The sequence below is a fragment of the Hyposmocoma kahamanoa genome, unplaced genomic scaffold (genome assembly GCF_003589595.1).
Source record: "Hyposmocoma kahamanoa isolate Upper Pololo Valley unplaced genomic scaffold, ASM358959v1 84, whole genome shotgun sequence".
Lineage (NCBI taxonomy): Eukaryota > Metazoa > Arthropoda > Insecta > Lepidoptera > Cosmopterigidae > Hyposmocoma > Hyposmocoma kahamanoa.
This window is the reverse complement of record NW_020654229.1, coordinates 2,785,600-2,797,342: the sequence shown is the minus strand read 5'-3', so window position 1 is coordinate 2,797,342 and position 11,743 is coordinate 2,785,600. Positions and strand designations below refer to the sequence as shown.

Genomic DNA, 11,743 nt, shown 5'->3' with positions numbered 1-11,743 from the left:
GTCTCAGCAAACAGTGCCGACCTGTACTTTGTTCTCGCCGCTGCGTCAGTCGGAGCAATAATAGCGATGTACATAGATTTCGATAAGTAATTTTCACAAGTAGTAGTCGATAAAAAAAAATAAAAATATATTTTTTGTCAAGTTTAAGTTTATTATTTTTTTGGGTTCAGAATCAGGAATAAAACGCACTCTATAAGTATGTCTCACTTTCAAATATAAAGCCGTATATGCGTATAAGTAAGTATAATACTTTAGTATAAAGTTTTTGTTTCACAAGAGTTTTAAACCTCGTAAATGGCAAATTTTGAATATCAATCGGAATCTTATTATAAAAACGTATACATTGCCCCGTAAACGACTGTCAAGAACCGCTAGTTTATTTGTATTCCTCGTATTAATGTTATGTCTGTCACTTTTTTATTTAAAAAAAAATACTTTTCTTAACATAAATGTTTTCATAAATGTATTGTGACGTTAGTGTAAGAATGTTAATCTTTTTAAACTTATCTCTCATATAAACTCTGGGGCCCAGATTATAAATTGCCCTAACCGCACGTTTCTGCAGGGCAACTATTCTATTATTTTCAGTGGCATTGCCCCAAAGCAAAATGCCGTATGTCATTAAACTGCGAAAGCAGCTGTCGCTTGCCACCAGGCGCACAACTTGTTCATTCAATCACTCAGTAAAAATAAAAAAAAGACAGAACTGGATGTGCACGCAGTTAGTTTTGCGGGAACCAAAATGCTGTGTGAACGGGCCGTTAAATGTATAAAAGAACAGTTTACTTACCAAAAATGGTATACATATGAAATATCATCATAAGAGTATGCCTAACTTATGTTTCAAAACAAATGTACAAGGATATCACATCGAATAGGCTGGTCTCAGATTAAAAAAAATCTTTGTTCTTTTAAGTGCAAGCAGTATCATAAAATAATATTAGCGTATCTAATTCGAAATTCCAATACGTACCTACCTATACGCAACGGAATACATATTACATTGTAAATGGGCCCTTTAACCTTCTTTTAGTTTTCAAAAACGTATAATAATATTTTTTTAATACAGTTGCTCAAAACGTGGTATTTTTCGTACTACAAATCGTGGCGAAAGTTGGAATTTTCGCACTAGTGCTTTTTACTTTTCCATTTTTTTTAAATTTACTGTTGTTTCAAATCTTAAGCACAGAACTAAAGAAGTTGTATATTTATGTGCTTTGTGACGTAAGTCATTCATCATTAAAACTTATATTTATTTACAAATACTATATAATGAACGAATCGAGTGGAGGTCCACAGTCTCTGCCTACCCCTGAATGGGTGACAGGCGAGATTTTTATGTATATATTTGTTCTATGTATTACAGATAAATTGTATCTCACTACCGTGCACGGGTTCCTAAAGAAGTTTAAACAAAAGTACCAGGACTTCATAATAAGAAAAGTGGTTACAGACCGATATTACAGAAAATAAACAAAAACAGCACTTTAGAACTAGATTTCCATAGACTTTTAAATAATGGTTGCAGTGGTTTATTTCATTATTTTAATTTACTAGCAGAAAATGAGTTTTTTTAAAATACTGTTTTATTTTACTTTCAATGTAGCCTCGAGACTCGTGAATAATGACTAACTTTCCGCACTTGTATCAAAAATAACTATAATTACCTCGACGTTTTGCACTAGTGTTTGTTAAATAAATAATGAGGATCAGGTATGGGTAGTTAGAAAAACTCGCACGGGTAGACGGGTAGATAAGATGCTGACACCTTTCGAGACCAACGACGTTGCAATACGTCTGAAACGTCGACGTAATTAAAACATGTTTTATACATGATTAAGTCCCAAATTAAAAACCAAATTATGTGCGAAAATCGTGAAAGCTTAAATCAAAGTTTATTAGTGGCGAATCTGAATTTTATTTACTAGGCAACAACATTTAAATTCCTCTGAATAATACAACCGCGCGGCCGCCGCGTGGACCAAATTCGAGCCAGATTCACCCCACGTGCCCGGGACGCTCATTTAAGTTAAAACGTAAAAGCAAAACAAATAGCGTATTTTGTCAAGACAGTACGTGTAGCTACGGAAGCTAGATGGCGACACGGCTAAATAGTCGTTGAAAACCAAATACAAAGATCCGACAAAGAAGCACATAGAAAAATTCGTGAGGTCCGCTGGTTCGTTCCGTAGCTTAATTGGCATAGCGTCTGTCATGGCTTACTAGAAGACGTCGGTTCGAATCTGGCCGGATCGAAGTATTCTTTTCTAAGTGTTCTAATTAAAACATAGTGGAATAATTTCACAAAAAATAATTGACTATCAATTCAATACAAATAACAACTGACAACTAGTACATTTCTATTCCTCGTTTTAATGATTTGTCTGTTTTAAACTAAAATAAGGAAAAATTACTATTGTTTTTAACACAAATTACATTTTCATAAATGTACTGTGACGTCAGATGAGTGAGAGAGAAACTTGGAAACAAGACGGTGAACGGACTCGAGGCTCAAATTGAAATACGAAATTTTTTTTATTAACATTTATATTTTTATGAACTTATTACTAGTATAAGGCATGATGAAAACAGTATGGCCGGGGTGTTCGTCTAGCGCGCAGCTAGCGCGTCTTAGCAGCGATCTAGACCATGTCAAGACGAGGGCCTAAGGCGAGGAGACGCGCGGGACACGTGAATTGCCATTTAAGTCAGGAGCTAAGTCCGGTCATTGTCTGAGGACACTGCTCCGGCACTAGCCCTGAGAGCTGGTAGAAGATGAGCCAAACATCCTCAGGTCCCTCCAGTCGCGTAGAAATTTGGGTACTGGAGAGTTGTTTCGGCGTCGGGAAGTGAGCGTGTCTTACTGCTCCATGAGGAGATTTAGTAGTCGAATTAAAGTCGACGGTTCAGCGGTAGCAACCGTTCGTCACGCCCACAGTGAGCGTGCCCACAGTTCTGGTACTTATCTGGAATATAGGGAGGGTGCTGTACGTGCACCTGGGGCTGCTCACCTAAGGCACAAGGCCTTGTGAGAACCGGATGAAGTCCGTGCAGTTACAGGCTGATCTGGGTTTAAAACCCAACTTAGATGATCCCGGTGCGGGCTTGAAGGCACAGGTTATAGTGTCCTTCCCGCATAATCAAGAGGTTGATAGAGAGGGTAACTATAAAGAAAACTTATATAGAAAGATATGAGGTTGTTTCATGTACACGAGACTATATGGGATATACCCTTTTTATCCCTTGATGTACCCAACCTTATTTGTATTGGGTATGGTTGGATCCAACAAGTTGGAACCAAGGAGGGACTTGGCTCTCGCAAGTTACATAGTGCGAGTATTGCGAGGTAAAATTTCAAACCCAGGAGTGCTGCAATTACTCTGTCTATACGTGCCAAGCGAGTACGTGCACTGATGCCGACGACCACGGCTGCTGGCGGTGCCGTGAGACAGGGCAAATCTGCTCAACAAGGTGCCTCTTAATCACTCCATTCACACACTAAATCGAGTAGCTGAAGAAATAGACATTTTAAATTCTTTTAACAGCGAGTTCATGAAGGCAACACTGTTTTTGGCCACAAATTGGCCTTAATGACTTGTTATTAATTTTCAATAATCAATGTGATTATGACGTTATAGGTTGTGCTACACTATTGTATTGGGATGGTCCTGTAAAAATAGCAGTATGAATGAAATAAATAAATGTAGTTTGTATTATTTTTATGGCTGATAAAAGTAATTTTGTCCTATGTTTTATTTTACCATGGGTACAAGAAGCCTTAACAGTTAGGGCTTGTTTTTGGTATCAATTTTCGGATTGGTAGCACCAATGGCTTTGCCAATGAGCCATTTCTTCTCGAGTTCCCACCCATAATCCCAATCTCCCTTCAAGAATTTCTTCCAGAAATCCTTGGGTGGTTTGGTTCTCGGTGGCTGGACCGCATGGGGACCAAACTTTTCCTTGTTTCTTTCTAGTTCTGCAATAAGATCTGCAACCTGAAATTAAAATAGCAATAAAATGATTACTAGCACTTGCCATCTTGTCGCAACTAATGCATTTGCATGTCGGTAACTTTAGAAATATCGTCGGGCGTAGTGCAAATCCGCGTATGTAGTATTGGTAAAAAGCGCGTAACTGCATTAAACTAAATTTGACAGGAGAGGGATTTAACGTTATTACTTTGTTATTTCAATGGCTACTACTTTCATTCTTGCACAGTAAGCATTAATTTATGTTGTCTACGGACTGATAACAATAGATCCCCGTAAATCACGCTAATTTGATTGCCACAACATTTACGCGGATTTAATTTGGCGATAAAATTACCGAAATGGAGACTCATAATCAAATGCTAGTTACGCGTAATTGCACAATATTGACACTTGAAGTTTTATTGTCACCTAAAACAATGTCAATAACGCTGAGTTTGCTTATCGATAAAACTGAAACTAAATAAGATATCAAAAAGTCGATTGGAGAGGGTTGTAGGTGTCGATTCGCTGATTATGCGGATATGTTAATAACTCAATATTTTAATAACACAAAGGGACATAGTTTTACAGCTGTACATAGCACATTGGGAAATCAATACAAAACAACGATAAAGTACGTTGTTTAAAACTCAAATTATTATGAATACATAAATAGATACATAAATTGTTATTAAAATTAAAACAATCTTATTGCAACGTGTAATAAATATATTATTGTCGAAATTCATTTAATTCAAACGTAATAGGATCGCCACAGGACAGGCTTCGCCTAGTGTAGGGCCATCGAGTATATAACCAGATATAGAGACCAAATGTCATTTCATTTGTTTGAAAACTATTCTGCCATATCATTACTGTGACAACTGCGCTCTGATTGGCCAGCCCGAATTCGAATGACGGGTGTCGTCAATGTTTCTTGAGCTTTGCTTACCGATGATATGTGATTCCGTTTGTGTAATTGGATGTTTTGCTGGTATTTCCCACACTACCGAATGGAACAGCCCCCATTGTTAGAGATATTATCTTTATTACAATAAATACATAATATTTTTGGAATATACGGAGACGTACACACAGGTCAGTTGTTGGCGCTGTACTATTTCAGCTTTCTTATTTGTGATTTCAGCGCAAACGAGAGTTGATATTTAAAAGTGATATAAGGTACATTTGCCTGATGAGTTGCCAGGGATGGATTATTTCGTTTCTATTTCTGGTTATATACTCGACGTGTGGGACTAAGTGTAACCATGCACACTTCCAGGCATGACATTTAAAAAAATACTCTTGCAGTGCTCTTGAGGGAAATATTCCAAAACACACTTACCTCTTTTCCTCCTGGGAACTTGTCGATTACTTCAGGAGGCCATTTGTCCACTGGACCGTATTTATCGACGATTTCGTGGTATATATCAACGACTTTGTCGTTCACACGCTTTATAGTCTCCCTGTCCTTGTTAACTTTATCTTTCCTCTCTTGAACCCTTTTATCGTAATCATCTTTCATGTCGTTCAACTTCTGATCCAGATCATTAGCCAAATTATCGTCTGTGAATAATAATACAATGTTTATTGTTACTGTAATATATTCATTGAAAGATACTTTATGTGTTACGATATTCTATTGAATAATTTATATATGTCAAACAATTCCATGACAACCCTTTACTTTGGTATATTACTGAATCAATAATCAAATATCAAATATCAATGAAACTCTCTGCGTTGTTATTTGATGGTGATCTGTAGATGCATAATACAATGTTATTTAATATATCTAGTTGTAAACAAGAGGCTCCGGACAGTTAAGTTTCCTTTATCTTATAACACAATGGCTTCTTAACATATACCACCACCCCATCATTTTGATTAAGTTGGACGGCTGTAGAGAACAGGTCATATTTAGAGAGTGAGGACAGTGGTTTATATTCATTAATTCTGCACTCCGTGATTACTATTGCATCAATATCGATAGAAAACTAGAAAGCGTAATTAAAAAGTCTTCAAAATGACAATAAATGCTCCTGATGTCTTGAGAAATCAGCGTGAAGTCATTTTTTTCAAAAGCCATGTATTTATTTAAATTAGGCACTTCACATTCGAACGAGAGGGCAATTTCAAGTCCATCAATATCATTTATATATTTATTGCGTCATCCATTTATATTTACAAAAGTGGTAAGCACGTCAAGAAAGAAACTAATTGTTGTCGATTTCGAGTATGGTACAATGTTGAGGCTGTTTTGCGTACGTAATAAGGTTAGATGTATATGTATATATATATATGTTATTACACTGGTAGGTGTAAATAATATTGTATATGAATGGATTTTTAGGTTTTAGATGTGGAGTATATATATTATATAATTATATGCTACAAGATGTTCAAGATACGAGTATGGGTATGACTTGATTGCGGTATCGGTATTTTTATGTAGGTAAGTATTATTAATAAGAAAATACATAACGTAATAAGTATGTTGATAGTAATATAAATAGTTCATTGTAATATGGGACACACAGAATATGTATTTGAGACAGAATTGCGCAGGTTTAAACTCATTGGAATACGGCCGTGGGCTGAGAAAGCGGGCAAGAAAACCTTGGCCTTGTACTAGTTCACCGCCTATATGGCTGTCTGTGCCATCTGGTCGACGTGTCTCTTGCAGGTAACACCGTCATCTGTCTCGACAAGGTAGTGGACGTAACCCAGTACTCGTAAAACAGTTCAGAATTCCTATTTTCTGTTTTTCTTGTTGCTTCGTATTTGTACTCTTTCGCCCGGTGAAAAAGTTTTTGTCTGCAGGTGTTGGACGTTCTTGTTATTTCGTGTTATTTGTTACAGTACTCCTATATCGCACATGTATAGATGTCCTCCCTCCTTTCCAAACATGAGTTCATATGGGCTTTTCCCTATGCTGGTACTGGGCGTCCTTCTCAAATGCTCCTTAATTCCCACTATGTTTTCCTGTATGGTGCTCGAGCCAGCGATCGCGGCTTGCAATGCCCTCTTGGCCGACTGGACCGAACGTTCCGCTTGCCCGTTTGTAACCGGGCCATACAGACTGAACTTTTGTGAACTATTTCATTGTTTTAGACAAATGATTTGAACTCTTTGATAGAAATTGCCTTCCGTTATCTGATACAATTACTTCCGGATATCCAAATGTTACCAATAATTCTTTCAGTTTTGAAATGCATCATGAATTGATTATCGTCTTAGTGAGAATGATATTTATCCATTTTGAAAATGCACCCACGATGATGAACAAAGACTGTTTTTGAATAGAACCCGCAAAGTCTATGTGGAGTCTCTGCCAAAGCTATAGAGGTCTCCTAGGGATGGTGAGGCGCCCTTACTGCCTTGTTCTGGCTTATCCTACATTCACGGCATCCTCTAACTAGGTCCTCAATGTCTTTATCGATGTTTTTCCAATAAACAAAATTCTAGGAGTTTTATTTTCACAATTCCTATGAGACCAGTATGCATGTCTTCCAGTATTGCCTGTCTCATCGCGGTTGGGATCATCACTCTGGTCCCTTTCAAAATTCATCTATCCTGCAACTTCAGTCCGTTGTCATTGTAACCGTGTCGCGTCACACTCGTTCCTGACCGCAAAACCTGTAATACAGCCTCGTATTCAAGATCCCTTTGAGTCTCATCAGCAATCGCGGAAGCCACAATTAACGTCAATAATGTTTGTTGCTGTTATTTCAACTGGGAATCTGCATTACTGTTATCTGCTGATGTTCTCTATCTATGCTGTAGTCGAAGCCAGAAAGGAAATGTGCGTAGAAAAGAGTCTCATTGTGCTCATTTCCTGTAGTGTTTTATACGGATAGAAGATTGTCGTTAACGGTTTGTGATCCATGATTAGTATAAACTTCCTACCATAGCAGTCATAAAAGAATTTTTTTAGTCCCCAAAAGTTCGCTGGCGGTGAGTGAGCGCGACACAAAGGCAATGGGCCTGTCCGAGCCATCTGCCAGTCTGTGAGAGAGCTCCGCCCCGAACCTGCTGCATTAAGCGTCTGTAGCGAGTACTAAAGGTAAAAATCGTAATAGACCAAAATTCGTTCACTGAGAATTTCTTGTTTAATCTTATTGAATGCCTCTTCATAATTAAGTGACCGTGAATTCTGTATCTTTCTTAATGAAGTTATTCAGTGGACATGAGATAGATGCTAAGTTGGGAATGAACTTATTGTTATAATTGGCCATGCGCAGAAAGGTACGTACTTCACTAATATTGCACGGGCGATGCGTATCTAGAATTGCTCTGACCTTATTTTTGGTTTTGTGTACACCGTCCTTATCAATAGTATGTCTGAGGTATTTAATATTTTTTTGCATAAAATGACATTTGTCTTTGTTGAGTTTTTTTTCAAGTTGCTTTCTTTCAGTTTTTGTAATACTACTCGGAGTCTACTAAGCAATTATCTATTCGTTGATCCTTATATGATAATATCATCAAAGAAATAATTGATCTCAGCTATGTCCTACAGCAACCTATCCATGAACTTTTGTAGCAGGTTATGTGCCACTCTAACGCCGAACATGAGGTGGTTGACCCTGAAAGTTCCCTTGTGAGTGCCCAGCATCTGCATCATGGCATTCTGTTCATCCATTGGCATATGTAGGTAAGCCTGGCTAATATCTAACGTGCAGAATACTTCGCCCCCGTTCATCTCCACCAAGATGTCTTCTATATAGGAATCGAATACTGTTCGTTTTTAATATTTTTATTCAGTGTGACCTTGTAGTCGGCACAGAGATGGATACTCCCGTCGGGCTTTACGATCGGCACAACAGTTGTACCCCATTCGTAATTATCTACTTTCGTAATGACAGACCTTGTTGACAGAGCCGTTCCATTTCCTCGTCTACTTTTTCTTTTAGTGCGTATGGAATACGTCTCGGCTTCACGAAAATAGGTGTGGTGTTATCTTTTAAAGCGATATGCCCTCTATAATAAATGCAGCCTAATGTGCCGTCGAACACTCAAGCGTACTCCTCTAAGAGGTCTTTTATCTGGGAATGGGTGTACTCCTTGATGACATTGATGTTAGCTAGGTTCAATTTTACCAAACGTATCCTTCCACGACGAAATGCAGGATCAACATCTTGCTTAATTATGTAGAGTTTACGTAACACATAACCTCCAAAACTTCAAACTAGAATATCCTTAATTCCAGACATCTCAGAATAGTAAACCCAAAACAAAATTTGTTCAGGAATTTCAACTTTATATTTTCACATATTTTTCATAAACAGACGCATTCAAATTATGTCAACAAAAATTTATATGGGAGTTTGCCATTGTTCATTGACAACTTATATGATCGTTTATGGAGTGCCTAATAAATTAAACTGAACCCTGTTACATTACGATTGAAGTGTTAACTGGTTCCGCCATACGTATACATATACGACTGGTCGAGTGGGTGAGAATGTTTTCCTGACAACTTACAGGCATCATCATCATCAGGATCGCCATCAGGATTGTCTGAAAGAAAATATGTATATATCGGTTTATTTTAACAAACCTCCTTTCCTTTGTTTTGATATTGTGACCACAAACGAAAAACGACAATGGAAGTGCAATAAGCCTAGATTACTATTGGAAAAGACGACGCCAAAACGCGCACAAACAAATGATAAACACTACGAAATCTTGATTGTGATTGGTCATAGTTTCTAATTTAAAAAGATGTAACATATTCTGGATTGTTAATATAATTTAAACTTTATCCTATTCGCATATCGTTCGAAGTTCAATACCTCTATTGCAAGTTACAACGTTTTGATTTTATATGGACAGAAGGACAGCGACAGCCCGTGTATTTTGTGACCTAGTGTTTTAACGACATGCATTTAAGAGACCTATCAATACTTGTGATTCATTATCAAAGCATCAAATAACCTAGTTAAATGCAGCCTGTAGAAGCTGGGGTTATATAGGTAGTTGATATAAGTTATGTTTACAACATTGTCCTTTATTTCGCTTCAGATGTGTGACCAGAGAAGGGCACGCGCCCGGGTATCAATATAAAAAATAGAGCGAACGTAAAAACTTGAATCGGTTTTATTTATTCGGTAATTGTAACAAATTCCTGCTCACAATTTTGGGCAGAAATGAAAAATAAAACCCGGGTGAGTTGATATGATTTTAACCTACAGCCCATCTCTGGTCGTGACTATGGGACATTTCCGAAACATCGAGTCGCACACCGGGGCCAGTCCATACAAAGTAATCTTCAAAACTCATATTTCAAAATGTGGGTATTTAAAAAATATATACATTAGCGTAGTCGTAACAAAACAAAACGCGTAAAAATACTGAGTCGCCAACTACTGTCAGTTGTGACGTGAAGACAGTGAATGAAGAAGTGAAGAAATAATAATTATACCGTAATCGTGACTTTATGAGCATAACTTTAGAGATTTATTTCGTTCGTTTGATGTTAAAATTGTTTTTAGTGCATTATGTCAGTGTCCAAGCGAGGTATGTTCTCCTAACATTAAATTTATATTGAATTGATATTCAATTATTTTTTGTGAAATTACTCCACTGGTTTGTTATAAGCGCCATCTGTGAGAAATCTATGAAAGAAGTTAATTACCCAGTTAGGTAACTTTACAGATGAGACTACGGCTAAAAAAGTCGTTAAAAACCGAATACAAAGATCCGACAACTAGCACATATTAACTGCCTCCGTGGCCGAACGGCTACCATGCCACGCAGAGGTCCCAGGTTCGATTCCCGGGCCGGGAGAAATATTTGTATGACCTACGTTTATTTCTCTCGTGAGTTTGGGTGTAATTTGTGGTTGTCTATGTGTGTGTCCATGGCACCCGCGACACAGGGTTTCCCTAGTGCGGGGCTATGTTGAGTGTGTGCGTTATTATTATATTCGTGAGGTCCGCTGGCTTGTCCCGTGGCTTAGTTGGCATAGCGGTGCTGCTACGGTTTGCTAGAAAACGTCTGAAAGGGTTGTAACCCTAACTAGCCGTGAACAGGTTCACGGCAATGAAATGGGATCCGGTCCACAAAATTTATTAAAGAAGTAAAGTTTAAAGAAAAGGCTGTAACAATAAAAGGTAAATGTAAAAAAAACAGGTACAACAGAATAAAACAATCCCTACACTTTATTTTGAAGGCACTTACCCCTAAATGGGCCGAGTAACTGAATTACAGAATTAGGTACACGAAGGCTGTAGACTTATAAATTAGTACACATGATTTAACTTATTAAATGATTGCAAACGTAGTAAAGAACCAGAATTAGCGATTATTCGCGATGGAATTTGGAACAGCTCCGACTGTTGTGGCGGTCGAGCTGGGAGTGACCGTGGTACGAAAACAAAATGAGAAAGTGAAGGAAGATGGAACAATTCAAATTTAAATACATGCAAAATAAAAAATGATAGGATACAAGCGGAGAGAGGCGATACAAAGAGGTAAGATGACGGTGTAAGGAGGTCACACCGTCTCACGTCCGTTCGAATACGGCCGGATTTAAGGGATTTCTCCTAACATTTTTATTATTTCATAAGTTTATCGGTATCCGATATACGACTAATAAATTTGTAGAGTGCCTTTCATAAAGTTAATAGCCAATTAAATATTATTTTCTCGAAAATGATTCTAATAAAATAAATTCTATAGCAGGTTTGCACAGTTTACTAATATACAAAGCTATCCGTACATTGACTTACAAATAAATGGACGACGGGTCTAATACAAAAACCACG

General features: G+C 37.6%; 1 protein-coding gene across 1 annotated transcript; it reads right to left on the bottom strand.

Annotated features, from left to right (window-relative positions):
* Positions 1-3,584: 3,584 nt before the first annotated feature.
* Positions 3,585-11,163, bottom strand: LOC113234552. Its single transcript, XM_026469893.1, has 4 exons — positions 11,157-11,163; positions 9,459-9,494; positions 5,317-5,537; positions 3,585-3,995 (listed from the first exon to the last, which is right to left on the bottom strand). The coding sequence occupies exons 3-4, from the start codon at positions 5,494-5,496 to the stop codon at positions 3,786-3,788; spliced, it is 390 nt and encodes a 129-aa protein (XP_026325678.1). The 5' UTR covers positions 5,497-5,537; positions 9,459-9,494; positions 11,157-11,163; the 3' UTR covers positions 3,585-3,785.
* Between the last annotated feature and the right edge of the window lie 580 nt (positions 11,164-11,743).

Coding starts and splice junctions, on each gene's coding strand:
- LOC113234552 (XM_026469893.1), bottom strand. CDS start 5,496: ATGAAAGATGATTACGATAAAAGGGTTCAAGAGAGGAAAGATAAAGTT. Junction 3,996..5,316: donor AGTTCCCAGGAGGAAAAGAG/GTAAGTGTGTTT, acceptor TTTTAATTTCAG/GTTGCAGATCTTATTGCAGA.